Source organism: Phalacrocorax aristotelis, chromosome 7, assembly GCF_949628215.1.
Source record: "Phalacrocorax aristotelis chromosome 7, bGulAri2.1, whole genome shotgun sequence".
Taxonomy (NCBI): domain Eukaryota; kingdom Metazoa; phylum Chordata; class Aves; order Suliformes; family Phalacrocoracidae; genus Phalacrocorax; species Phalacrocorax aristotelis.
Window position 1 is genome coordinate 16601225 of NC_134282.1, and position 27928 is coordinate 16629152.

The 27928-nt window shown below is 45.4% G+C and overlaps 1 protein-coding gene across 4 annotated transcripts in view; it reads right to left on the reverse strand.

Annotated features, from left to right (window-relative positions):
- Positions 1–6040: 6040 nt before the first annotated feature.
- The window catches only part of IL1RAP (interleukin 1 receptor accessory protein), a 49550-nt gene continuing 27662 nt past the window's right edge, over positions 6041–27928 (reverse strand). For 3 of the 4 annotated variants that reach the window (XM_075098961.1, XM_075098960.1, XM_075098962.1), the window contains exons 3-11: positions 26179–26464; positions 25227–25419; positions 23231–23396; positions 22195–22266; positions 20910–21039; positions 19798–19946; positions 17283–17432; positions 16227–16370; positions 9809–13490 (exon numbers count right to left, since the gene is read on the reverse strand). In XM_075098961.1, the coding sequence (XP_074955062.1) occupies positions 12892–13490; positions 16227–16370; positions 17283–17432; positions 19798–19946; positions 20910–21039; positions 22195–22266; positions 23231–23396; positions 25227–25419; positions 26179–26464 (1889 nt within the window). In that variant the 3' untranslated portion in view covers positions 9809–12891. Of the gene's footprint in view, positions 6804–9808; positions 13491–16226; positions 16371–17282; positions 17433–19797; positions 19947–20909; positions 21040–22194; positions 22267–23230; positions 23397–25226; positions 25420–26178; positions 26465–27928 lie in introns of those variants that run through there. The other variant, XM_075098963.1, reaches the window with a different exon arrangement.

The window sequence follows — 27928 nt, forward strand, 5'->3', positions numbered from 1 at the left end:
GCACGCATTACTGTCTTCAGAGACATCTCCATTTGTGTTGGCAATATATAGGAGGAAAGAGTAAGGCATTATCCACAGCCAAGTTCTTGGACCTGATACACAAACATGAGTGAGATCTGAGGAGCTGACACAATCTGATATGCAAACATGTTGATTTTTTCCAGCTAGTTGTAAGAATACATTTGGAGGGTTTTCAATTGCTAGAGGGTTCATTGAGGAGCTTATGGCATCACTGCCTTGATTCTTTAATAAATCTTAGAAGACTGGGAAATACCGAAAACTGAGATTGCTGGAGCAACATGCAGAAAAGGGCAAATTTGATAACCAATGCAGATCTGATGGTGTGTTTATAATGGAAGCCATTTTTCAAAGGAAAACGTTGTTTTCATTTAAGTTGAAATGTTTTAAAAGGGACTAGTCTTTACAAAACATGCTGTAAGCAAAACAGAAGTGAAATAACAACATGTTTTTGACACTCTTGGTATAGCACATTTTGAGCTTTGTTTAAAAAACTTTTCAAAACCTGTTTATGTTAAAGAAAACAGACGTTAAAATGGGAATCAAATATTTTCCATTTGCTGTGGATATAGATTTCTAAGAAAATTTCATGGAAAAATTTTATGTCATATTGTGCTATTTGTGCTCTGTTTGATGACAGGAGAGGAGACAATAAAACCCCAAAACAATGGGATTTCCTGTGAATGGGAAACTCAAGTCCTTTGTAAATCTGTATGGGTCATTGCAGGCTCTTTTCCAGACTCGTCAATATGGAATTGCCTGTATATGGAATTGCCCATATATGGAATTTCAAGGTGTCAGTGTAATTAAGTAGCAGCTAGTGATCATGGCTCTATGGGAGCAGATATTCCCAAATGACCTTTTTCCATCAATAGTATTTCCAGCTTGGCTAATAACTGTGGGTACCTAGAAGTGGTAGTGTTTCGTAAGCATCGCTCTATGCACATTAACAGCAGGGTTTTTGTTCTTCATCCATTAAACTATAGATCTCAAAAGATGAGAACTTGTCATTGAACATGTTTCTTATGAGGAAAGGCTGAGAGTCCTGAGTTTGTTCATCCTGAAGAAGAGAAGACTCATCAATACTTATAAATATCTGAAGGGTGAGTGTCAAGAGGACGGGGCTGGACTCTTCTCAGTGGTGCCCAAACACAGGCCAAGGGGCAATGGGCACAAGTTGGAACACAAGAAGTTCCACCTAAACATGAGAAAAAAAACTTCTTTCCTGTGAGGGTGCCAGAGCAGTGGAAGAGGCTGCCCAGAGAGGTTGTGGAGTCTCCTTCCTTGGAGACATTCAAAACCTGCCTGGACACGTTCCTGTGCCCCCTGCTCTGGGTGCCCCTGCTCAAGCAGGGGGTTGAACAAGATGATCTCCAGAGGTGCCTTCCAACCCCCACCATTCTGTGATTCTGTGATTCTGTAATGGCAGTCAGTCTCTTCATGACTGATCTGGAGATAAATAAAGCATAATTCACTAATAACTGTGGCAGATGGCACAAAGATTGTCTATCATCGCTATTTCCCGCTTCACCAAGCATGCAACGTGATCTGGCTTGCCTGATGAAATGGCCCCAAGCAGATACAGTGCAGCATGACAAAAAAAAATCATCTAAGAATATGCCAGTGGAGTGCCAGGGGGCACCTCAGCCATAACACCTCCTTGGAAAAGGTTCTGGAGTGGATGAGCAATGAAGTCTGTTGTCCCACTGAGACGTGGTGGTAGCGGGAAGCAGTGAATAACTGTGGGTCAGGGATTTCACCTCCTTGCGCGCCCCAGGCAACAGGAGAGAGGTCTCTGCCACCTACAGTGTGAAAATGATTAAACAGCAAAGAAAAGGAAGAAAACCTTCTGGAAAAAGTAAAACCAGACCTTTCATGGGCAATGGATTGCCAGAGGATTTGGCAACATCATGCAAATGCCTGCATGAACAGAAAAATCCCTGAGAAATCACTTTGCTGCAGCAGAGGGAGGTAGAACAAGAACCCTGTCTAGAAACAAAAACCAGGCAAAACAACAACCAAGCACGATATTAAGGGTGAGGCTGATTATTCACTTGAACAAATACTGATGAGTTGGAAAACACTTTGATATTTTCAAACCAAATGACTTTGTGGTAGATATGTTTTAGTACAGTACAAATCATTAGCCTGATTACAGGCATATCAGTGTAAATGTCGTCCCCCCTGTGTCTGGCCATTACCGTGTCTCTGTTATGAAGAATTAAAGCCATATTCTTCTACAAACCATTCTGCAACATTTATGTGTCTCATTAACATCTTTACAAAAGGGGCCTGAATGGTGCATTTATGATGTCATTTTAGAGCCACAGCTTCTCCACAGCATGACCAGTAATGGTACATAGCATGAACACCCACACGAACAAGAGTCAATCCTTGCCTCTTTCACATGAATTTGGGCAGACAGCTATGGGGTCCTTCATTAGTGTTTCTCCGTACTCCTGCCGCAGTGTTTTAACTCATGCATTTCCAGAATAGCACCGCATGTTCCTGGGTGATTGATGGGGCCAAGTGCCTGGGTCGTGAGCAGGAAGCACCTACATCCCCCAGGCTGCAGCTCTGTGGTGTGGGTGCATCCTCTTGTGTACCCTCGTAGAGTCCCCCCTTGCCTGCTTGGTGCGGCTCTGGGTTATACCCTTACACTGGGTATGTCACACTGAGCAGACACCATCCCAGAGGTGGTGCTGCCCTTAATAGAGATTTGTGGTAGACCAACAGTAGAACAAAAAAAAAAAAAATAGAGCCAGGATTAAGGGTTTGAAGCACTTTTTCCCTATTTCTGGCATCTGTCACTGCCTTCATGGTCTTGTCATCATTTGGGAAAATATCTACTATAAATTCACTAACATCAGATACTCTGAGATCAAAGCCTAGTGTAATAGATGAGAACAAAATTCTTGTGATGTTAAGAAGAGAATTTGTATAAGTTCTTGCAGGTTAGTGATTCATCCAACATTTCGGATGTGAGGATCAGCCCATTATTGGCATGTCCAGTGGAAGTTGCCAGGGAGAGGCCTCCTGGGTACTAGAGCTTTGCAGTCACTAAAGTGAAGACAGGTTGATGTTGAGATGGACTAAGTGACTTGCTTGTGTTCCCTAGCTGCCCAGCTAGCTCTGTTCAGTTTCTTCATGACACCACCAGCCTTCCACAGATCAAAAACCTCTAGGGAACAGAGGAAATACTGTACCAGTGGCTCTGCAAATTATGATCTGGTAGCTTTGTACCATTGCATGTCACAGGTAGGATATACAAAGTTATACAAGGTTATATGACTGTTTTCATATTAGGATATGGTGGAAATTCTCCATATATACGAACTCTACTCCCCTCTGAACAGTTCTTTTGAGAGGACTGGGTGGGCAAAGGGGATGATAGTATTGTGCTGACTGTTAACTTTAGTGATGACTATTTTTCTTTACAACTGACAAATACCTGTGAACCAGAGGAGAGAGCAGTGACTACGGTCCATCTGCACCAGTCAGTGTCAGATAGGACATGAGTAGATTTTAACTGATTTTCAGAAAGCAGAATCCAAACTGTGTGTGAAGCGTTGGATCTGGTCTTAAAGCAGGACCTTGTGCTGATGCCTGGGGCTAGTTCCAAGCAATATGCTTAGGATGTTGCTTGGCAATAACCCCAAATACAACTGAAATTTGTTCTAGGGTTTAGTCCCTGTGTCCTTGCTGAGACATCCCATTCAGCACAGCGTGCCCTCTGGGAGCCTTGCCTCAGGGGCAAAGGTTCTGCACACACTGAAATCCATCATGTCTCATATCTGTTACAAAAGCAGCCATAACCCTGGGTCATTTTGGTGGGTAGTAAAAGGGGTAGTAAAATTACACTAGCTCTGTTGAAGCAACAGGAGAAGCAATGGTCCTTAACAGTTTGCATTTGCTCTTTCAAGAAGAGGTGACAATTTGCCCAAAAAGGCCAGAGCTGGCCATTTTGTACATCCACTACAAGCTCCAGCTGTTGTTTCCTGCATCTTTGGATTGCTGTAGTTGGTCAAGACAACACCACAGTCAAATAAGGGCAGAGTCTGTAAATAAAAGCTGTTTAAATGCCAACAAATAACAAATATGCTGACTCTGGAGGCTGACGGATTGCAAATTATTTGTATTTTGTAGCTTGTGTTGTCAGCTCTACCAGAGCCATTGACAGTACCATCCCACTTCTAGTTGTAAGCAACTGGAACAATTTAACAGTATTTTGATTACTTCTCACAAAGCATTCTGCAATTTATCAGCTTGTTTTTCAAATATCTCATTCCTGCTCCTCCTCTTTGATCACTGAGAATGGCCACATATGGACAAATCTTTTCTGAGCCATTTACAACATATCAGCGTGAAATTACAGAGAAATCCACACCTGGAGAGTTCTCTAGAGTCTGAATTTCTAATTTCTATGAGCTGGTAGAGGATTTTTGCCCTTATTTTATTTAGATTGACTCAGCACCAGGTTTTTTGGTTTCTATTTTCTCAGTCTGCTGCAGCAGGGCTGTTAGGATTCAGCTCACAGAGACTTGTAACAGGAGAGCCATCAGCTGTGCTTGATCTCAGAAGGAAAGGATCGAAAAAGTCAGGGCAATACTGGGGAAGAGGGACTGCTGAGGGAAGGAAAGCAATGTGTGAATTATAACTGGGCTTCAGCACTATTAAAACAGGTGAGACATGGCCCTTTCCTTCCTCACAGGTCCAGCAATTTCACTAGGGCTGCACCTGAGGACATCAGATAAAGGTCTGTCCTGGGGGCCACAGATCCTGTTCCCCAAGGACTCAGTTCATATTTCTAAGGTAGAAGAAAATTGCTTACTAACCTGAGAGGCAAGAACTAGACTGACCAGAGTGGTGAATGAGACCGTTTTTTTTTTGTCTCAGGGAAAGAAAACAAATGAAGTGTGTTACTCAGTCTGGCATGTCTGAGCATCAGCTGAAGGCAAGCGGCCGACTCCCAGGATTAGCACCCTTCCTTGGCAGGGAGAGAAGTCATTATACAAAGCAGAACGAGGCAAATGAAGTTTTCATTGCAGATAAAGAGTGGGAAACACTGCTGACAGCCAGCTCAACGGGCTGATGAAACAGCAGCCCCAGGGAGACTGTTCAAAGGCTCTTTCCGTTATTTAATGAAGTGTGGTTGAGTTTTGACCCCTCAGCTTCAGCGCCTGAGGTTTTCTGTGTTTTAGGTCTTGCTCCTATCCCTGAGCTTATTGACTACTCCGAGAATTTTTTAAATCATATTTCCCTAGATTTGTAATGGCTTGCTTACTGCTGTGTGAAAGGCCACACAACTGACAGAACAAATTCATCATATGATGAAGCCAGGAGAAGGACCAAGCCCAGAAGCCCATTGAAAGCACTGGGAACAGGAGGGGACCTCAGCCAGCTTGGGCAAACCACATCCCCAAGCACTGCCTGGTGAACAAGGCTCCGGCATTTACCAGTTCCTGTGGCACTTGTAACAACAGCAGGTTAAAGAAATCAGTTTTATTTAGAGAGAAGGGACTTGTCTTAAAAGTTTTGACCAAGTTCTTTTAAACCACAGTGGATAACGGACCATACTGCATGGTGCACTCCTGCGCTGGCAGGGGCTCCCATTGCCCTCATTAGCAATGTTTTATCCTTTGCAAATATGCAGGCTTGTTCCCGCTTCTCCAGAGGTTACTGCCAGGAGCACAGCCTCTCCCCCCTCCCAAACCCCAGGTGGGGACCTGCCCTCCTGCACCTGACCCCAGCAGCAGCCCTGCAACAAACTCAACCACAGCTGGGGAAAAGCAACTCCAGAGAAACACATTTTCATCTCCACTTTGCAATTTAAATTAAGAAGCACCCAGGCAGGCAGCCCCCAGCCACTGCTCTGTGTGTGGCTACATGTCCCTGACTCAGATCACCAGCACTGGTGATATTGCTGCAGTTCTCTGTGCTGGCATGGGACTGATGGTGAACGACACCATGTCAGCCTGCGATTTCATAAAAGTATCTTAGCTGAGGCTGCAGTGAGTTTCTTTTGTCGGCCCAGCACCATCAGTGCTGTCAGCGTCTTGGCTAGAGTATGTAGAAGTCGTTGTTGTTTGACAGGTCGCTGTAATGGCAGAGGGCGAGAGTGGGAGCCTGTGCTGCTGGGGGCTCAGGTCGACTTCTGCCCTGAACCCCCTGTGCCGCGGGCCTGCCCAAGCCTGTCTTGCAGAGGTGAGTGTCCCACCTGGGCTCAGCTACAGCCCGATGCTTGCTCTTGAGTCTGCTACCACCGTTGCAATAGGTCCCACAACACCAGCATGTCAAGAGGTGCTTGGCTCGATGTTTGGTCTTTGACTCGGGGGCTGGGGCCGTCCCTCCAGGAGTGACAGTCCCTGCCATGGTGCCCCGTGGGTCGGGCTGCCCTTTCAGCTGGCTCCTTCTCCTCTGGACAGGGTCCAGACTGATGTCTGACTGGGAGGAGCAGCTCTCGTTCCAGCTGGCACCGGCACTCAGGCTGCGCAGTGGCAGGGCAAGCCGCAACGACTTCCAGAACTGGGAGCCAGAGCGCTTGGATTTCTCCCCCTTCCAGGTGACGAAGGAGACAGACTCCTTCAGCTGGAGGATGCTGGGGTGGGTGCACTGCAGCGGTCTGTACTCCACCACGATGAGCTTGGTGGCAATGGCGTTCTGGCACATGATGCCCAGCTTGAACTCCAGCAGGCTGATGCTCTTCTCTGTCAAGTAATCAGGACTCAGGACCACGATCATCCTGCGGCTCCTCTGGATGAAGTCGAACACAGCTTCAGTGGTATCTAAGAGTGCAAGGGCAGAGGAATTGGGGTGCACAAGGGGGAAGGAGCAGGGAGAGAAAAGCTGAAGGAAGCTGTTTGGTGGCATACCTCCACAGATCCCCCCTTCCCACAGAGGGAAACCTGACACAAGCCCAGTGACTTTCGACTTGCCCCCTGCTGGCAGGGACTGCAGGAGCAACAGCAGCATTTTTGCGTTGCAGTGGGTTTTAGAGAAGGCTGAAGTGGTAAATGAGAAGCCAGGGTGGCAGGATAAGCCAGGACTGCACTCTGACTCCTGCACTGCATGGAATCACTCCTGCCCAGGGAAAAGCAGGCATTTGATACAGGGCACATCTTGTTCAGAAACCACCTGCCCACAACTCTTATAGCCCTTTGCATGGGGGAATAAAACGGGGCAATCCCATCATTGTGCCACAGCTCACACTGCTGAGGATAAGACTCTCATCCTTCCCTCTCATGCTCTTTCATCTAGAAATGGAAGCCTCCAAACATAGAAAGCAAAAATGTCAGCTCTAAACCTCTCCATCCATTCCCCTACCCATTGTGAGGGGTGAAAATATTGTCCTTCAAAGCATTTCTTGGGATTAATTGCAGTTTGTAAAGCTCAGCAAGATGCTTAGCTGGAATGGTGCCAGGCAAGGGCAGCAGCTCTTTTATTATGAACGTTGAAAAGCAACAAACTTGAAGGATATCCTTGGACTTCTATCTATGGCTTGGGATGCAGCAAGAATTTTGAAGATGTCATGGCTAGTGGGTGAGCAATGGAAAGGATGGGAATTAATAGGTCTGTGGCAAATAGCAAATTAACTCAATCTGATTAACAGAACTGTAAAAACTTAAGAAAACCTCACCCACTTACTGAGCACTGGTGCCTGAGATGGGGGGGGTGGGACAGGCTGGGGCCAGTGACTGGGAGCTGGACCTGAACCTGAAGACAAGGTGGTGTTCAAACAGTACAGGGATCATTGGATCTCTTGCACACTCAGAGAGAAAAACCTCCCTGTAGGAATGTCTTGCAAAGAGCTGTTCTGGGGAGCACTATCTGCTGCTTCCATTGCCTTTCACACTGCTGAAGCCTTGATTCCTCAGTCTGGAGACTCCCCTCCCTCCCTGCTAGCGGAACACTGGTCTTTTATATAAATAAAAATACTGTTCCTTCCCTTCAATGGCAATGCCTCTTATTCTTCCAGCACATGGCTGTCTCCTTATCTCACAGCAGAAGGTGCACTGTGTTGCACCTGGATGCATCTTATTTTAATATTGTACAGAGCAATACTATTTTTTTTTCAAAGATATATGACTAGCTGTAAAACTCATTGTCACTAGATTATTTGGGGACCAAGAACTTGAGATAGGAAAAATGATTGAACAATAATATCCTAATGGAGGAAATAAGGCACTGATTGGTTCTTTAACATAATACTGGAATTTAAATCAAACTATCTGAAGTATTTTTCTTCTTGTAAACAAGGTTTGGGGGGATTTTTTTCCCACAACACACAGAGGAAAACACTGATTCACTGAAACCAAAAGTAGATGACAAAGTCAGTTCTGTCAGAATTGTCACTTAACACTGTGAAACTTTCTTACCACTTATTTCAAAGGCACAAAGAATTGACAGCAATCTCCCAATTTACTGAGTCCAGACCTCATTCAAACCTTTCTATAACTGATTGAGATCTATTTTGAAATCAGCCAAGCTTCAACATTTTTTGAAAGAAAAAGCTCCTTTGCTGGTTTGAAAGGTCTTTCTTTTTGAAACTGGAATCACAGAATCACAGGAAACGTAGGAAGGAGCAACCCCTGGGAGGTCACCTCTTCTACCTGCCTGCTCAAAAAGCACAGGTTCAATTAATGTTAATGATTTCAACACTGCTGAAATGAAATGTTTTGATTGATCTGACAGTGATGGTTTTATTTCATCAGTTTTGAATTTGTGACATTCTTGAGGCTCAAAAATTTTTGGTAGGGAAAATGCTCAAATTCCCAAAAATAGATTTTATTTCTGAGGTGCGATGCTTTTAGACTTGGCTGACCAGGAAACCTTGCGATGCTCAGTTTACAATGTAAACCCAGCTCATGAAAAATCCTGAACGATCACTTCACAATGTGCAGGCAGAAGGGTCCCTCCCAGTGACACCAACAGCACAGGATGGGACAGGCAGCAATAACACTGCAGGCACTTGGGTATCAACAGAGCTGGGAATTTGATAGTCTTGGATATCTGCTTTATACTAAAAAAATTCCATCTTTACTACATGGTTATGAAGGCCACTGCGTATATTTGTTGGTTTACCTGTGCGTCCCCTAATGCAACCCAGAGATGTAACAGAGGATTACAAGAGCCACACATTTGTCCCAGCCTAATAAAAGCCAGGGGGGCCATAGACCCCATACCCACACCCCATAGACTCCAAATCCATAGATTGTCACAAGTACTCATTTTGCTAGTGGTCTGGAAGTGCTAGACTCTCTCTCAACTTACCTGATAGCATGCAAACAAGGGAAAAAGCCAAGAAAAGTGACTTGGATGAGAAGATGTGAAGCTGAATGAACCTTTTCTACCCAACTACCTGGAAGGTGACAGGCAAAGCAACCTAAGAGTGAGTTTGTTTTCTGTGGTTAGGGCAGAATTCCAAGATGTATGTTCAACATTCTGGCTTGGTCTCTCAAGAAAAGGGATGGTGTTTCCTTCCCATCTTTCTATCTTGTGATAGCTGAGTGAGCACTTTTTGGGTCAGAGACTTTCTGTGTGTGCATGTTCACCGCTGGGTGACATTTGAATGCTGCATGGAACTGTGTTTCTGCTTGCATGGCCCTGGTGGCAGTGGCGGGGCCTCAGGATCTCTGCAGGCATACCATGAAACAGCCAGGAAAATGTTCCCCTCTAAGGAGGTGTCCCCAAATGATCTTGATGCTTGGACTACACACAGTCATCTTTCTTTAATGGCCTTTCGCAGACATAATGGGGAGGAAAATGATACTTATGAGAAATGCACAAGGACTGAAATGCAAAAGTGAAAATGTTTTATTGAAAAGCAAAATAAAATAATACTGACACTTCATAGACAAAATATCACAAAGGCAAAAACATACAGAAAGGAGAGGGGAAAACTCTGGAACAACTGTACAGCATCAAATGGCACGGGGCAGGGGAGATACTTTTTCCAATTTGTACCACACTGTTTCCCCATGAAATAACAATGAGGAACTTTATATGATCTGCATATTGATAAATGTTAGGTTAGAGCACAGGAGCTTAAATGAATCAACAGAACTAGACAGATGCTATGACAGAATCCCATAATGAAAACCACATGTGGCATAGGATGAAATGGCAGGCGTATTTGAGGTGCTTTGCAGATCTGCATTACAGCTGGGACTGGGATTTACCCCTGGCCAGATAGCTCCCAGCAAGGCCAGTGGTAAAGCTCCCGGGGGAGCAAAGCCTGCTCCAGCACTATTCCTCTGGACCTCTCGGGCCCCCTTCAGACCATCACACCTTTTGTCTTCTGGGTGCTCTGCTGATGTCTCTCAGTAATCCTGTTCTGGGGTTGCAATGGGACCACGGGCCACTGCAATGTATGCCAGAGAAAGTCCTGGTCCATTATTTATTTGGCAAATGCTTTGAATAAAATCAGCAAAATAAATGAGGTGGATTTAACTTCCTAAATAATCAGACTAACTGAAACATCAGCAGAAGTTCTCTTGGTACCTCAGCCAAAAGCGAGATGTGATATGGTGAGACCTGGAATGTTAATTGAATTTATGTGTATTTTTGAGTCAATTTTTAAAAAATTAAATTGGAATCTAACACAGTTCTTCTCTGGCCTCAGGGTCTCTCCTCTGCCTGCAGATCTGGCAGCTGATTACAGGAATGTTGAAAACACAAACAAAAAGGTGAAGCTGGGCAAAATGACATGGCTGCAATGGCTTCACAAAGCTGAGCATGGTTTTGGATGCTGTCTTGTACAAATGAAGCCTCTGGAGCGTGGGAAGCAGCTCTGCCCCTCCACAGACAGCCACAGTAGAAAAGCTCATAACAACAAAGCTTTTAAGCACCTCTGAGCAGATGAGGAGCTCCACTGCCTTCAGCGAAGCTAGCTGCAATTTTACCTGCTTAAAGAAAAGCTTACTTGGGGCAGGAGGGGGGGATGAAGAGGCATGTAAGAAGGTCTATTTGTTCCATGTTTGTACAGTACCTGCCCAAAGGCATGGGAAACTGTGGCTCCCCACTGCCCTGGAATAACATTATTAATCATAAGATACCAAGAGCAAGGGGCTTTGCTGACACCAGGATTCAGCCCCATACCTTTAATGCTGGGCTGCTGACTGGATGCTTTCAAACCTCCCTGCCCAGCTGGGTAAATAGTGCATAGACTCCAAATTGCAACACTTTTTAAAGGCCATCATGAATGGCTATGCTTCATCCGCTGGACACCAACAGAGCAAAAACATGAGTCAGGGGTGACTCAGGAGCAACCATTATCAACAAAAAATAAGCATGCACTTAGTGTGTGTAATACTGAATTCAACAATTAAGTGGGCCAGCCCTTGCATTGGGAGCTACAGGAGTATGGACACACCCCCAGAGCTTGTAGTTTTATGTGAAAACATTCTGAACAGTACCAGTCAATGCCAGGGTCCCACTGTGCTTTAGTCTGCCCTACAAGGGAAGGGACACTCCCCTCCTTGGTCTGAAAAACCTGTCTGCTGAGGGTTAACTCACCAGGTCCTCTACTATGCCTGCTGCCTCCCATCGAAGCAAGGACTGGTACTCAGTGTTTTTTTTATATTTATATGTGCAAAGGTCACAGAAGCTGAGATACGTCCTCTGTTCTGCAGCTTATTACACTGGGCTAGAAACAAGATAGGTGGAGACTTACTTTGTAAAGCCAAGGTTAGTTTAAAGCTGAGTCCTGGATTATGAATGGTGATGTTGTTCATACCCAGACAGAGAACACTGAGTGTTCACAGAATAGTTTGGGTTGGAAGGGACCTTTAAAGCTCATCTAGTCCATCGCCCCTGCAGTGAGCAGGGACATCTTCAACTAGATCAGGTTGCTCAGAGCCCCATCCAACCTGATCTTTAATATTTCCAGGGATGGGGCATCTGCCACCCCTCTGGGCAACCTGTTCCAGTGTTTCACCACCCTCACTGTAAAAAATTTCTTTAAATCTAGTCTGAATCTATCCTTTTTTAGTTTAAAACCATTACCCCTTGTCCTATTGCAACAGGCCTTATTAAAAAGTCTGTCCCCATCTTTCTTATAAGCTCTCTTTAAGTACTGAAAGGCCACAATATGGTGTCCCCAAAGCCGCCTCTTCTCCAGGCTGAACAACCCCAACTCTCTCAGACTTTCCTCATAGTCTTATCCAGCTGGACAGAGCTAGCAGTTTTTAGTATGTTCAGGTAAGTTTGTAGGGTCTCCTGGGGAGTTGGACATATATATCCAGTGCCATCCCAGAGGCCTTGGCAGCACCTTGCATGATGCTTTCCCCCAGCCAGCAGCACAGAGGCAGTAGGCGGGTTCAGTAGTAAATTAGGGTTCATTGCAGTGCTTGTGAAGTCCCTGAGTTTACTCTACAAAGAGGCATCTCCCAGACATGCTCCATTGCCTGTACTAATGAGAGATTTCCCTAGATTATAGGCATTACAGGCCTGAAGGATCTGGGGTGCTCAGGAGGCTGCAGAGTCCCAGAGACTAATCACTTATTAGTAGAAATGCTACAATACAAATATCACCTATGTGAATGCATCTGCTCCTACAGAAACGTGGGGAGCAAAGATGAGGAGCCTCAAGAATCTACGCTTCCCCCACTGAAGCAGAAATCTGTGATCTCACAGTGATCAGGACTACATAACTGGCACAGGTATGAAAGGCTCTATACTGGAGCCACCTTTCAAACTGTTCACCAGCCTCTGCCACAGGGACCAATGACCAGGAAAGAGTGAAGCCACTTAGGAGAGGAAAGGAGCTCCATCCTGACTAACAAAGGTCCCATAGGAACTGGATCTAGGAGTACTGGCCTATACAAATACCATGCTATCACAAAGTGCTGGCTGCATCCCACCTGGATAGCCAATTTAGACCTTGGGCCCAGGGCTTGTGTGGTTGATGACAAGGATGTGCATTTGCAGAGAGGAGGTGTATGCATCTTTGGTCTCTCTACTGCCAGGGCAGTAGAAAAGCTGCAGGGAGGCATGACTATCCTCTGAAATGTTTGGGACACAGTCCTTCATGGCAAGAACCTTGAGTTCCTTCCCATCCCCTGGCCTAACTTGTGGATTTTGGGGGTTTGTTTTGTTGTTTTCTGATGATGGTGTTAAACATTTCTCAGGGATACGTATGAGCCCATCAAGGCTCAAGCTCCTGCTAATTTTTTTCACTGGCATTTCCACCTGCAGCTGCTTCCAGAACCTGCCCTTTGGGAACTTGGACTTCTCGCCTTTCCATTTAATGACAGTCAAGGCCGCCTTGGCCTGCTTCAGCTCCTTCACTTTGCTCTTCTTGATGGCTTTGTACTGCACTAGAATGACTTTGATGTTACCCTTGGAGGCCATATGCTCTAGACCAGCCTTGAGCTCCAGCAGGGCCTGTGTCCCCTGCAAGACGTAGTTAGGGCTCAGGACAACAAGCAGACGTCGGCTTTTCTGGATGAAGCTCAGGGTTTCGTCTGTGACAACTGGGAGAAAGAAACATTGAGGTGGTTAGTGATGGCTGAGAACATGCTGCTGAGCTGCTAGTGTAACACCAGGTGTCTCCTGAAGGAGACAACGATAAATCCCTTGGAGGCCCTCTCCAGAGACTATACTGGTGCTTCCCAACCCTACAAGTGATTCCAGGTAGGGTCTCCTACACCACAGCTGGTACCCACTACCCCTTATGGCACCATCTTCTATTCCCAGGTCCAGGCTGCCTACAGATGTGTTTCCTCCTCCCTATGCTAAACAGAGATGCCTGAGGTAGCTACATTTAAAAGGCACTGTCCTACATGGTAGTGACACCACCTTATGTTATGAGGGTGCCATGTGGCCAAGAGGGCTGCTCTTGTAGGCTCAGATTTAGCTTCCTTCTAGTGAGAGTGGAAAAAGAGGCTCTCTGGAGCAAAGCAGAAAAATTGCCAGCTGGACAACACATGACCTCAAGAAAAAGACTCAGCCTGAAAAGGCATTGGGAAGCCCAAATGCCTACACGTACATCCTCCTCTGGCAGAAAGCCAGAATGATGCTGGGTAATCCCTTCACTCCTCTTGCCTCTCTTTCCCCACACCAAACACACACAATAAGTATCTACACCCTCCCTGAGTGTCCTCATGGATTAGTTTGCTTTGGAAATACTCCCATCCTAATTCCTGTTACTCATCCAGCTGTTCCTGTTGCTGTCATCAATGAAAGAAGATTTGAGTGTTTCTAGAAGTGACAAGGAAACTGCTCTGAGGACTTTTAATGAAGTGTCCCAAAAGTGACAACCTTCAAGCTGGAGGCATGTCATGGTAACTGTGGATCCTCTTTGATTTTCTAACATCTGCAGGTAGACTGTCCTTAGGCACATTTCTGTAATTAATGTGAAAATTCCTTGTAAGTGTGAATCCCAGTGCTTGCACTCTCTGCTGCAGGATCTCCCACACGTCATTGACAAGGGAGTGCTCTTGACTGGTCATAAAATACAATGGAGAATAAAATAACACTGACAGGCAACTTCATTTATTTGTCAAGCACATTTGATTAGTTCCTGTCAGCAAACTTGCAGGATAATCCATCTTCGACTGTTTCTTCATCAAGGACAACATAACTCTCTACCTGTGACACAGATGCATACTCTGGAGGCATGACACCAGCTGCCAGAAGCTATTTCCTGGACCGCCATGCTTCTGGCAAAAAGGTTAGTCAAATTCCAGCTAAACAGCAATGGGAAAGTCCCAGCAGTGTTGCAAATGGCAGTGCAATGATGAGCCACCCCAGTGGTGCTCCACAGGGCTGGTGCTGGATTGAGGCTGGCAGTGACTGCCACAGTAAGCAGGGATGGGAGTGCTCCAGGCATAAGAGTGAAGGGCCAGGAGCGCAGGACAGCTGTGCTGGGAGAAAAATGAGACCCTCCAAAGGGACAGGGGAAGGATGTCAAGAAGTAGCAGAGGGAATGGGAGGGTGATGTATGTCTTGAGGAACAACTAGTGAGAACAGCTCAGAGCACACCTGCTCTGATGCTTGGCACTGGCATCAAGCAAATAGAGCCTGGAGGGTGCCCTGCTATGTCATCCAGGCTCTCTCTAGAAGGAACATCATCAGGGTTGCAGCTGTCTCACTATCCCCTGAGGCACATATATTTATTTGCTTTCAAACGTAGAGGTGCTGTGTCCTGGCAGTGATGTAGGAGATAAAGATAAAAGATCCCAGTCTGATTCTGCTCCCTCTGTCACACAGCTGGGCTGGGACTCCAGCAGTTCCTCCTGTCCTAACCAAAAGGAACCCCAACAGACTTTAGCAGCACAGGTTCTGTTCTTTCAACAGTGACCCAAAGCACATGAATTCAAAGTGGGGCAGTCTGCACTGGCAAAAGTTCAGGCTTTCAGCTTTTAGTTGGCATTAGGGATCATACAGAAAACTGAGCCTCCGGGACACTGGAAACAGAGTGTTGGCTAGATTTATGCCTTTGCTGTGGCACCTGTGTGACTGTATGCATATCTGGACAGTTTCACAAACTTCCATTCTTGGTGATCCCTGCATCCCTCCAGCAGACACTGTGTCCAGAACCTTGTATGATTTAGCTTGCAACAGTGAAAAACAATCTACATCTTAGTGAAGAGATGAGTCTCACTACCTGCAACAAAGTACTCTTAATCACAGCAACTTAATTCTATGCCATGTTCGACACAGACTCTCTAATTAATGAGGGTGAGTGGGAGGCCTTCTGGGAGGCCATGTTATCTTCTCACTGATGTTGGCATGGTGGTCTCCGCACCTCCCTGAAGCAGACAATTCTGGCTTTTAGAGGCACTCACCGTTACCCTCTGTGAGCTACCAGTCTGGTCCAGAATTACACTCCCCCGACTTTTTTTTCTAGCCTTGACTTTATCCCCTTTTTTAAGGCAGCTCAGAGAGTTTGCATGAAGGTCAGCGGTCCAGTTCCTTCATGTTGATAGATCAATCACTGCTGCACATCACTCCTGGGGAGAGCAACTGAAAAGACCAACAACCACTACTTGCCCACCGCAGCCTTTTTGGTGGCCTGGAGCATCTGCAACATTGTCATGTGAAGCAAAAACATTAGAAGATACCAACAAGAGTTTGTTAACAGAGATGGGGAAAAACCCAAAAGGATAAAGTTAATCTGGACAGGCCATTTCCTATCAATTATCAGTACCTCAAAGAACAATAAAAAGAGGATGTGCATGGAGCACAGCCCCCTGTGAAATACTCACTTCCCCCAGGGAGGCTGTCTCTGTCGAAGATACACAGCTTGTACCCAAACTCGTTCTCCAAAACTCCTCGCAGCGTCAGCAGCACAAATTCTTCCTCCTCTGCATTGCGTGCGTAGGACACGTACACATCGTATTCCTTCCCATCTGAGCATTGAGAGCACAGAGAAACACAAACGGCAGAAGAGACACTTGTGATACTGCACATGCTGAGCCTTGACTTACTTTGCAGGAAAAGCAGGTATGAAGGCTTGCTTTGAGCCCAGGCATCGCAGGTTAAAACACGTTAATTTCCCTAGTTACAAGACAGCAGCACTGCCTCTTTGACTACCAAGCCTGAATCTGCAGGTACACAGACACTGCTGGGTTGCTGAAGGCACAAGACTGCAGCAAGGTGACCAACCCGTTCTGTGCAGGGTCCTTCTGTCACCTCTGACATTACTTCCTCTCATTGCTGTCTATCCACACAAGCAGTCCCACCAGACAGGCTTGCACCCTGCCTACACCCTCTGAGAGCTGCCGCACCCCGTTGGCAGGTTCACAGCACAAGCTGCAAGGGCTTGAGCACCCTCCACATTCTACAGAGGAAGGAATCTCAGCTCAGAGTCCCAAGAGATGAACTCCTGCTAGCACAGGGAAGCTGTGGAAGAGCAGAGGACAGAAGGGTGATTTCCAGATCCATCTTTTTGGATGCCTTCCCACATTTTAAAGCAAATCATCCTGGATTCACGAATCCTTACATAGTCACCAGAAAAAACAGGGACTTACTGAAACTTGGTGACTTATCTTGACCATCTAGATCAGATGAAACAGCTAGCCATCAGCAGGGTAGTCCCCCAGGGAGCCTGAGGTGTCCATGCTTCACCTCTGCAGAGAATACAGAGGATTGCTCTCTTCTTTCCCCTAAGCGTGACTTCTCTTGCTCTAAAATGACCCACACAACACTGAATGCAGGTATAAAAATGGAAGGGGTTAAAAATAGCTTAGATGAAAATTCCTATCCCTAAATGGTCTGACCTGTAGCAGGATAAAATAAATATAAGCCCTTTAACTCCTTACCTAGAATGGTTTCATCTGTTCCAAAATGAGCTCGATAGAAGAGGACCATTTCAAGCCAATAAACGTGATAAATGACTATCAGCACCACAACGAGAAGGATGGTTGCCCCGAGTCCACAGGCCAGCTCCACAGTGTACTTCGGTGCTACAACTGGGTTCAAAAAGAAAGAGGGGGTCTGGTTTACAGAACAGGTTGGGCCTTCAGCTAAGCAGGCACAAGCTTGTGTCACATGCAGCCAAACACCACAGAGGAACATTCAAGAGCCAAGCTGGCCCTTCAGAGGAAGGTGGCCAAGCTAAGACTTTTCTGGCAGGACACATGCTGGCTGGCTACCCTAGAGTCCCCATTCTGGGTTACTAGGTCTGGTTGGGTTGGCAAAGCATGTCAAAGTACAGGCTGGACTTCATCTCTGAACAAGACCCTGGGAGCAGCCAGATGATAGAATAACCTGTTGATGGAAACCACCCGCACAGTCCAAATCCAGCTCGTGAATGTGACTTTCTTAGCAGCATATGTAAACTCTTGGGGCAACACAATGGCATTTACTTCTAGGAGAGCTAGTCAAAGCTCACCTGCAGCAAAATAAAGGCAATGGCCACCATTTTCCCTCCCCATCAAATATACACAGTTCTTGTGGCTTGTCCCAGACTGACAGCAAGGATATAACTAGCCATGGCCTGATTGTTTTCTACCAGGAAAGAAGAATCAGAGTTCATTACAGAAAAGCTGAAATGCTTGCAAGCAAATAGTACAACCTGTGGACATCAAGCCAGAACATTAGAGGCCCCCCTCCAAATCACACAGTGTCTGTCACACCACTGCTGCTCCTTTGTATTAAGGACAGAAAATAACTCTTCCAACTGTATCCCTGGGCAACTCCATTTTTGTGGTGATTCAGATGGCAGCTGACAAGCACACTAGCAAACTACACAATTAAAAAACAGCAGTAAGTGGAAACAACACCAAATTCCAAGATTTAATAAGTCTTATTAGAAACTGAATTACAAAAAAGAAAATGGAAGGAATTTAACAACTTCCATTAGGTGATGAGCAGCAGTAAGTACATGAGGAGGAGAGGGAAATCATCCAGAAAAAGCAGGAAACGTACATAACCTAATGTAATGAAAGAGTTGGCGCCAACATATATAGCTACTTGCTGAAAACTCAAGGAATTGGGTTAAAAACTGGAACACAAGTGCTCAGAGGTTAGGTTCTGGCATGGTTGATATTCCTAATGTGAAGTGGGATGGTCTGCAGTGAGCTTTGCTAAAGGTTGATCTGCCAGCAGTGGTCAGGGATGGTTCTTGGATTTTGCTATGGAACAGAGCAGAAGTGAGGGGTGGTAAGTAACCAGGTATGCTCAGAGCAAACCCACTCAACTGCCCAGGAGCAGACAGGGGAAGAAGAGAGAGGCTAGTACAGATCAGTCCATAGAAAACAGCATTTGGGTGCTGCTGTATAGAGAAAGAGTCTGAAGATTTTAGATTTGCTTCTGCTACATGTGCAACCATTATCAACCCAGAAGAATTGCGTAAGTAGGATGAACACACTGGCAGATGGTTTCAGCCTCAGTTGTGTGTTTGGTCTATTGTTCCCCCCTAATAATCCAGAAAAGGTTTGTCCAAACGCATAGGATTAAAAAGGAAGGAGGACAAGTACCAACAAGGAAGAGAAAGAGCTCTTCCAGTAAAGACCTCTGTGAGCCTTTCCATGCTAATGGGGCAGAGTGGGGGGAAGAAGGTGCCTGGCATGAGCTGCACAAGGCAGGGCAGCATCCCTTAAGAGAGGGGGGTGGTCTGACTTACAGCAAGCAGGTATTGAAGCTCTAGATGAGGTTGGTAAGGAGGTGGAAATATCCACCTTAATCAGGAAACCTCACATACCTAGAGTGAAGGCTCTGTTCTTATTACTGAGAGGTGGGTCTGGGAAGCAGGAACAAAATCTTTGATGAAAGAAAAATGTAGGAAAAAAACCTACACTGGACAGAGCTGGATCAGTCCATACCATCCACGCTAAGATGGCTGTATCTAGATTGGAGCATCATCACAGCAAGGAGTAAAACCACAGAGCACTGTGGTTAGGCTGTCTCATTCCCTGAGCAATGTCAAGGAGTGCAGCCTGCCTTCTGGAGGATGCCAACTGGTAGCTGTTGCGTCATGCAAAACCCTCATGCAATCAAGTAACCTGAAATCATTTCAAGCAGCCTGTCCCCTGAGGTCTGCTTCATTTGTGGTGCATGGATTGCATGAGAACAACAGGTCTATCCACCCCTCTCTCTCCCCAGGCACTTGGCCATGGTAGGGTATGTGTGACATGTCTTTTGCTCCCTGAATCCAAGAAGCAGTGCAGTATGACAGTAATAATACAGCAGTGCATACAGAATGGCATGTGTTGCAGAAAAAGGCCTGATGGAATTATTTGTTCCCCTACTGTTTTGAGGGCAAGGCTCGAGGCAGGACCAACAGCCCTCTCTGAGCATGCCTCATTTCACGCCCATGCTCTGCAAGTATTTTACCTTTCATGCGCACTACGGCCTGGCTATGGTCCTCGCCTTTGGCATTTCTGGCATAGCAAGTATAATTCCGTTTCAAGTCCTCTGTTGTGGCTTTTGCAACTGTTAGAGTCCTTATGACAGTTTTGTCTTCAAAATCTCTAGTAATTTCACTGTAAGAGAAAAACTAGAACATTACGTAGGTGAAACTGCAGCAAGTTCTTAGTGACAAATACTCCTTTCCCTGATATAACCCGACTCTTTTTATAAGAAACCAAAACACCTAAACTGATATTTATAAATTGATACACATTTCAGATTTTAATGCATCTGCAGCTGTTCCTTTCTCTGATTTTCCTTAATATTTTTTTGCCACTCTTAATTTTCGCATTGCAGCTGTGTCACATTGCATTTTAGAGATAAAGGAAGTTCTTGCCTACAAAGCAACAAGATCTCATAAACTCAGGATTCAGAGCCCACGTCACATTCCCTGTGCAACCCTGGATGAGTCACTTTGTCTCTATTTGTGTGACTTATCATCTGCAAAATACGGATAACAGTACTTCCTTTCGCCTTTCCTCTTTCTGTGTAGGTTTGCAAATTGACTGGGGCTGCGACTGCCTTCCACATGTAATTCAGCACCTAGCAAATGGGACTCTAAACCTCATTTAGGTTCTTCATGTAACTGAATCTCCATCCCTCCTAATTGATACTATGTATAATGCTACATTTTTGTTTTCAGCCTCTGTTTTTGAAATATTTTTATCACTTCTGTTATTTGGGAACATTCCTCTAAATAAAATTGTCTGCTCCTGTTTTAGAATTCCCACAACAGCACCAGCTGTTGGCACCACTAGCAGGACCTGAACAAGGGATGACGTGAACTTGTAAACAAAGCTCCGTCAAAAATCCTTCTGTAAGATGGGACACTGTCCAGGTGTGGAGGCCTCCTCCCTGGAGCTCCTGGTGCTCATCACAGCAAGGTGCAGACACAGGTGTTTCTGATTAACAGGGAAGTGGGGGGCTCCACACTCCCTTGGCAAGGAAAATGGGACTGTTGCATGCCTGCACCCACACCCCGCTGCAGGGCCCAAGAGACTGTTAGATACAAATGAAGGTTCACATTACTATGTTACCTTTGTGTGACTTTTATCCTGGGGTCCACAATATCATCTGTGTTTTTCCCATCTATGGTCCACCACACCTCAGTCCGGGAGCCCTTCAGGAAGGTGAAGAAAACCTCACAGGGCAGAACAAGATCATCTCCTGGGAAGGAAGGACCACAGTGAGGTATTGCAAAGCAGGAACAGCATCACCCTGACTTTTGTGCTTTCTAGTGATCCTACCAGCCTGAGCTCTGCCTCCCTTCAGGATGAAGTGAGGCCAGCATCCACCTTCACACACGTGATAACAGTTTAACATCCCAGGCATGTTGATTTGTGGCAGAAAAATAAACAGGAAAAACTATCCTGTCTTTTCAAAGGTTTTAAAAATTCCTTGACTGCACCAAGTGACCCACCCAAAGGGAGATGCTCCATGCCAACCACTTCCTTGGAAAGTTGGGCAGTGTTAATCATCCCCACCGCACAGGGGACAGATGCCATAAAGCAAGGGATCCAACTCTGCAAAAGCATTTTGGTGTGGGAACACTTGCTCAGGCATTTAACTTACTCTCAAGATCAGGCTTGGAAGTGTGAATATCTTTGCGATCAGCCCATAAGTGATTTTATCTTATAGAGTGACAATGGAAGAAGTCTGACCTTCTGAGCAAAAAAAAAAGCTGTGCTTTAAAGTGAAGACTCTGCTGCTAATCATCATCATTGGCATCACATTTATTACAGCAATGTAATGGGACATGACCCACTCAATATAGGGAATCACTCCAAAGAGCTATCAGTCTAAACAGATGGGGTGGGGGAAGGGGTATGGTACCCCATTACACAATGCTGTGAGGCCAGCAAAAGGACAGCTGTCATTAATTAGGAAATAGTCAGCCAGAAAGGAAGAGGAGATGAGCAAAAAGTAGTCAGAAGGCTGAAGCCACTGAGGGGCTGAATGAGGGAGGGTTGGAGCAAACCACAGCCAGGGACAGGGCTGAGACAAGGTCCTACAGGAATTTCTCTAGGCAGCTGAGGGTCCCTGTTCCATCTGCTTCTGCAGCTGCAGTCCTGCATCTCCATGTCTTAATATCTATCTTTATTTGTGCTTGCAAAAACTTGCAAAGCTTTGCTCTCCTATACTGGCATTAAGAACTGGCAGCCCACGCTTTCTGTCAGGCAACTTGTCGCAAGCCATGCGCTCTCCGAGGTAAAGCTCTGGGCATGCAGTGGAAGAGGAGAGCTTCTGTGCTTGGGTGGGTCTCCCCAACCCAGAGGCAGGCCGCCAGGGTGGTGACAGCAGGCAGCAAGCATTGCAATTTACCTGCTTCCAGTTCGTAGACAACTTTCTCATGTGGAGAGGTGAATTGTGGTGGCAAGGCCTTGTTTGGAGATCCTGTGGGAGAGAACAGACAGCCCCCCCACGGGGACCCAGACTTCATGAGAACCTAGGGTCCTTGCAGCTTCGCTCACGATGCCTTCAAACCCCACTGCGCATGCCCTGATCTAATTTGTGATACAATCCTGCTGCAGAGTTCCATGCAAAGAGAAATCTAATCCTAGTCCCCAAACTCAGGACCACACCCAGACTTTGAGGCTCCTCCAGAGTAAGTCTAGATACAAGTTTTTGGGCCTCTCACATCAGAAGAGCTCCATACCCCTCATCTCCCACAAGGCACAACCTGCACCAGTTTCTTTTTATTGCTGCTTCTAAAAAACAAAACACAAACATGTTTTCTGTTACAAGTATTTAATTCAGCTCTTAAAGCAGCAGTTGCCATGTGACTCAGCATGTGCTCTACCATTCAATAGGTTTTTAAGCTCTGTCTACAACTCCCTGGCAGGTAGGCTGAGCCCTTTTGCCTGGGATGGACCTGTCGCTGTTACCAGCGCTCTGCTGTGTAACTGGAGCCCTGCCTGGCTGATTAATAGTCTCAACCTCAGCATACAAGGCTTAGAGATTGCAAGAAGGCTGAGGCACGTTGACTATAGTGGGACAACCCCACAAATAATGAGGAGCAAAGTGCACTGGAGGCAAAAAACGAGGAGTCCCAGGGTTATGCATTCACATGCCAGCAGAGGGTACCCCTGGCCATCTCATGGGCTGTACCTCACCAGCCTAAGCCTGGTCACCCCCTGTGTTGTTTGGGGCATTTGACACAGTGACAGGTAGGACCTCCAGTGCAACACATCCTGAGCAGTCACAGGAGGCTGACCGCAGCAAGCAAAAATATACCATGTCACCTGGGCAATGCAGATTGAGCACAACCACAGATGGTCCTATGGCAGACCCTTCCAGCTGTTTTCACCACTTCGGAAGTTATCCACCTGCATTTTATATGTTTTAAAGTAATTCTTACCCACCACCTTCATCATTATGGTTCTGGTGAGATTATAGGTTCTTCCATGGTCCTTGAATGTCACAATACAAGTGTAATTCCCTTTATATACACTGCGGACAAAGCCGATGACAAGCTTGGGCCCTTGGGGGTATCGCTCATAAAAGCCATTCACCAACTTGCAGTTCTGGAGTTGGGTAGAAAAAACATTTGAGTTTTGGGATTCAAAAGTAAGATATTGGTTTAAATGCTACTACAAAGTTCTGGATTTAAACTATGAATATGATACTTGGAATTGTGATGTAGGTCGGACCTAAATACCATGAACTTCGAGCATGTTGGAATACAAACTGGTACATTCACCTTGAAAATGAAGTGACGAAGCAGATGACCCTAACAGTTTTATCCCACCTTAAACACAGACAATTTTATAAAAGAGAGATCTCTGATCCAGAAGTACATTTGCAATCAAGGTGAGCACCTCAGCAGTGTGAAGAGTGAAAGTAAAGAGGCAGGAATAAAATGCTGATGTATTCACAAATGGATGCTAAAACTACAGGACATGTCCCCTGTTGATGTCAGCGTGTCTAACTCTTTCGAGACTAATCAAGCTACCCTGACTGACTTCAGCTGAGGATGAGGCCCCAGAATTGGCAACAGGCAAATGAGAATCTGTAGTACAGAAACCATAATAACTCTTCTTCTTCTGTCAGGCAAGGCAGGAAACCTCTGCCAAGTACCAAGCTAGAGATACCTTTTCAGGAAGGGGTTATGCAGATGACATCTTGATTGGGTTTTATGACAAAGATGTGCACATTTTCTAAGAGATTATTTCTGAATGGCACATTTCCAAATCAGATACATCCTAATGGGGCAGTTTAAAAAGGTATATGACCCCTGTCTTAATGATTTTTATTAGGCATGGGATGACTTGCTGCCTGAAAAATTACTTCCATGGGGCTTTTTGTTTCATCCTGCTAATTGATTGTTGAGATGTGAATTTCAATGAATAGTACAAGTAAACCATTTCAACTACTGGAGTGAAACTGCTTCTCTTGGATACAAAAGTAAGTTTTTCCTGAAGGGTTTTAGAGTTGGGACTTTTCTTTTGGGGTGGGTTTTTTTTTTTAATCATTAGATATATTTGTTGCCAACTTTCTTTATTATTAAATTCACTCGTACAGAAGCTTCTATCTAGAAATCCAAAAGCACTTTATAAGCAGTTTGAGAATTCAGTCCCATAACCCTCTGGCTGCACATCCCCTGAGAATTCTTATTCTCTCTTGACTAAAGCCATCCACACCTAGAGAAAAACATTGAGGTCAAAATTAGTAATCCTGTAGGCAAGAGCCTGAGGACAGCTAGAGACAGCCTAATTATCAGAGCAGTAAGGAGGGTGGGGTAGGAATGGTTCCATCCATCCACCAAAATGATTTGCTGAATTGTGTCAAACAGGGCACCCACAGTCCTTGCAGAGTCCTGATGTACAACTTCATTTCCTGACCTCAAAGGATATTGGAAAGGATGTTCTTTTCATTAGCAGGTGGGTGGTTTTGTGTTGGTTTTTTGGGGGTTTTTGTTTTGGGGGGTGGTAGTGGGTTTTGTTTGTTTGCTTGGTTTTGGCGGGGGGCTTTTGGGTTTGCTTTGTTTTGTTTTTCGGTTTTGTTTTTCAGAAGAGGGAATATGAATCACAGTTTCCTTTACAGGGATAGTGACTGGCTCACACAGCAGGTGAGGTATACTGCCTGCAGCTGAACTAAGGTTCCTAAACCCCTACTAGAATATTATCCACTTGTGCACGCTGGTCAAGTCGTCTCAGTGTTAGCTCTCAGTTCCCTTCCAAGAGCAGTTTTACCCTTGACATCAATGGAAACGAAGCTTTTAAAATTAGTAAAGCTTCATTAACAGCTTCATCACTTGGGATGCTCTGAAACATAGCTCTATGATTCTCATGCCAACCATTGCTGTTTCAGATACAACACTGCATTCCCCCACTGCCCATATAAGTCCTTCTTACCAAGTACCACTTGACAGTTGGTGTTACGCTAGCAGGGTAAAACCCATCAATATCTGGACATATGATCTTCTCATTGGTGTGCTCCAAGTAGAACATCTCCTCAGTGGGTTTTATTGAATGGCTCACACAAGAGTGTTCATCTTTCGGAAGAACCTCCAAGGGAAAGGCAACTTTGCTGCAGTAGGTTGTATTTCTAAGGACAGAGGAGGATAGGGCTGATTAGTTGAAACTTGTTTACTCCTATAGCAGTGGAACAAAATAAAAATCACATATGCAATAACAAGCACCATAGTGCTGATGAGGTATACACAGCCTTAGCTGACTCATTTGTAAATGGGAAAGAAAACACCATCAGAGATGGCCACACTAGCTCAGAAAAGCCTATAAAGATGACTAGCAGGCAACATCTAGTCTCCTGCTGGTAAAGCAGATAATAGGGTCAAAGACATAATGAACAAGAGACAACATGAAGATGATCAGAAAGAGCTCTCATGCTCAGTGCATAGCAGATGCTATGTTCCTTTTGTACCACACTTAGACACACTTTTAATTTCCTAGAAGTCTGATTTTCATGAATCTTTGCCAAATTAGCATGCAGTCAAAACATTACCCCTGCATCTGAAGCTCTTTTTACCCTAGACATACAGATCACTTCTTAATGATGACTGCCTGTGGATTTTGCCACGGGCTCAGCAATAATATTTTCATGGACACTTGCAGCTAGCAAGGAGAAGCATGCTTATTAATGTTTGCAAGGCTCCAAGCATTATTATGATATAAATTGGCTCAGCACTGAGCGGTCTTATAATTGTAACATTCTTCTCCCATCAATGCTTATGTAAATGGCCTTCTTCCTACAGAAAGATCTGGTGTTAACAGCATAATTCTTCTGCTTCCATTAAAGTCCTTCGATTACTCTGAAGACGTACAAAAGCTGCACTGCACAACATACCTGAGCATGCATGTATAATTCCCAGTGTCATTTTGAAAAGCAGGCCAGAACCAAAGGGTGTCTTTCTCCTTACTGATGTGATTGTCCGGGAGACGAAAATTAATGGGCTCCTCCAGATCCCGGTCTTGCCCAATCCTGTACCAGATCAGGGTTAAGCCAGCAGAATGGGCTGTGCTGTAGTTATACTTCAAGAAGGTCTCAAAAAGTGGGCATTTGATCTTGGCAGGTTCCCCCTCATAAATCTGGATCTGCTTCATGGTGTCCACACCCCAGTCATCACAGCGTTCTGCAGCCAGGAAGAACAAGGTACCTTAGCTTGCAAGTGTACAGGAGAAAAACAGTTCTGCCCATGTTCCCCACAGCCCTTGGTTCTGTCCACATTAAAATCACAGGCAAAAACTTAGTGTTTTCAGTGGAAGCAAGCTGGGCTTTTATAAAGCAGAGCAAGAATACTGTGTTCGTTTGTAGAGAACCTACAAACTTCTACTTTCATTTGAACACCTCCTACATTTCTTCCAAGCTATTTATCCCCTATCAGGACAATAGGATAGGACAGGGTATTCCTGCATAACAGCAGGCTTCCTATGGAGATCCAAAAAAATTCAACCCTAAAATATTGTGTGGGAAGATAAAATCTGGATTGGATTAAAACAATGCTAGAGGTGTGTGTGCATCCTTGCACAGTGAAGGGAAGAGGGAAATAAAGGTGCTGAAATAAGAGGGGAAAAAAAAAAAATAACAATGCAAACATCAACCCTCCCTTAGAGCTATGGACCATTGCCCCTGCCAGAAGAAGCTGGACTGTGGGTTCTGGGAGTGAGGGCTGTCTTTCCTGTGACAGATTCATGTGTCAACTGTGCACACTATGGTAAGACAGAGCGTACAGGCACTAATAAGTGACATGTAGCAACTGTTTATAGTAAAGTTTGTGAAGGGAGGCTGAGGGGCAGGAGAGACAGTATTGAGGAGGTGGCAGCAGGTTCCCTTAGGGACTCCCAGGCAGCCCCCAGGTGCAGTCCCCAAGCACAGTTCAACAGGCTCAGTGCAGCTTACAGCAGACACAGGCTGACATAGAAACTGGTCAGCATAAGAAAAAGCTCTGCAGTGCGGTGGTGGTGGTTTTTTTTTTTTAATTTATTCTTGTCATTAATGAGTAGTTTCAGGACAAACAGCACAATCAAAAACCATTTCTCTTCCAAGTGCTCCTTTCCACTCCATTCCTCCTACCCATCAGGATGCCCAGTCACAAAGGGACTCTGTGCAAGCAAAGCACAGTCTCAGGTTTGCTGACACCCTGGTAGCAACCTGCACTGCCAGCACCAGCTGAGGCACACAGACAAGCTCCTGTCACTGCACCTCCTGTCTCCCCACGCTGACAAAGCAGAGCGTGGGAAGGCGTGCTTCCCAGCACATCTCTTGTAGCTGCTGGGGGGAATTAGCTAGGGTGGCCTGACATCTGAGAGCCCAAAGTGAGTCAAACAGGAGAGAGGTGCGCTACCTGCAGTGGTCCTCAGGAGCGGTGTCTCAGCATATCACAGGCACACCAGAGATGACACTGCAAAGCCTCTCCGGTTTGCTGATATTAGAAGAACTGGGACCAAGAGGAAAACCAGAATACAATATGCTCTTTGAGCCCAGTTCTTCTGAACTGACTTCACAGGTCCAAAGCAGAATTTTTAGCATTTTATCTTCCTTAAATAGACAGTGGGATGTAGCTTGGCCCCAAATTCATACTTAATTAAGAAAAGCA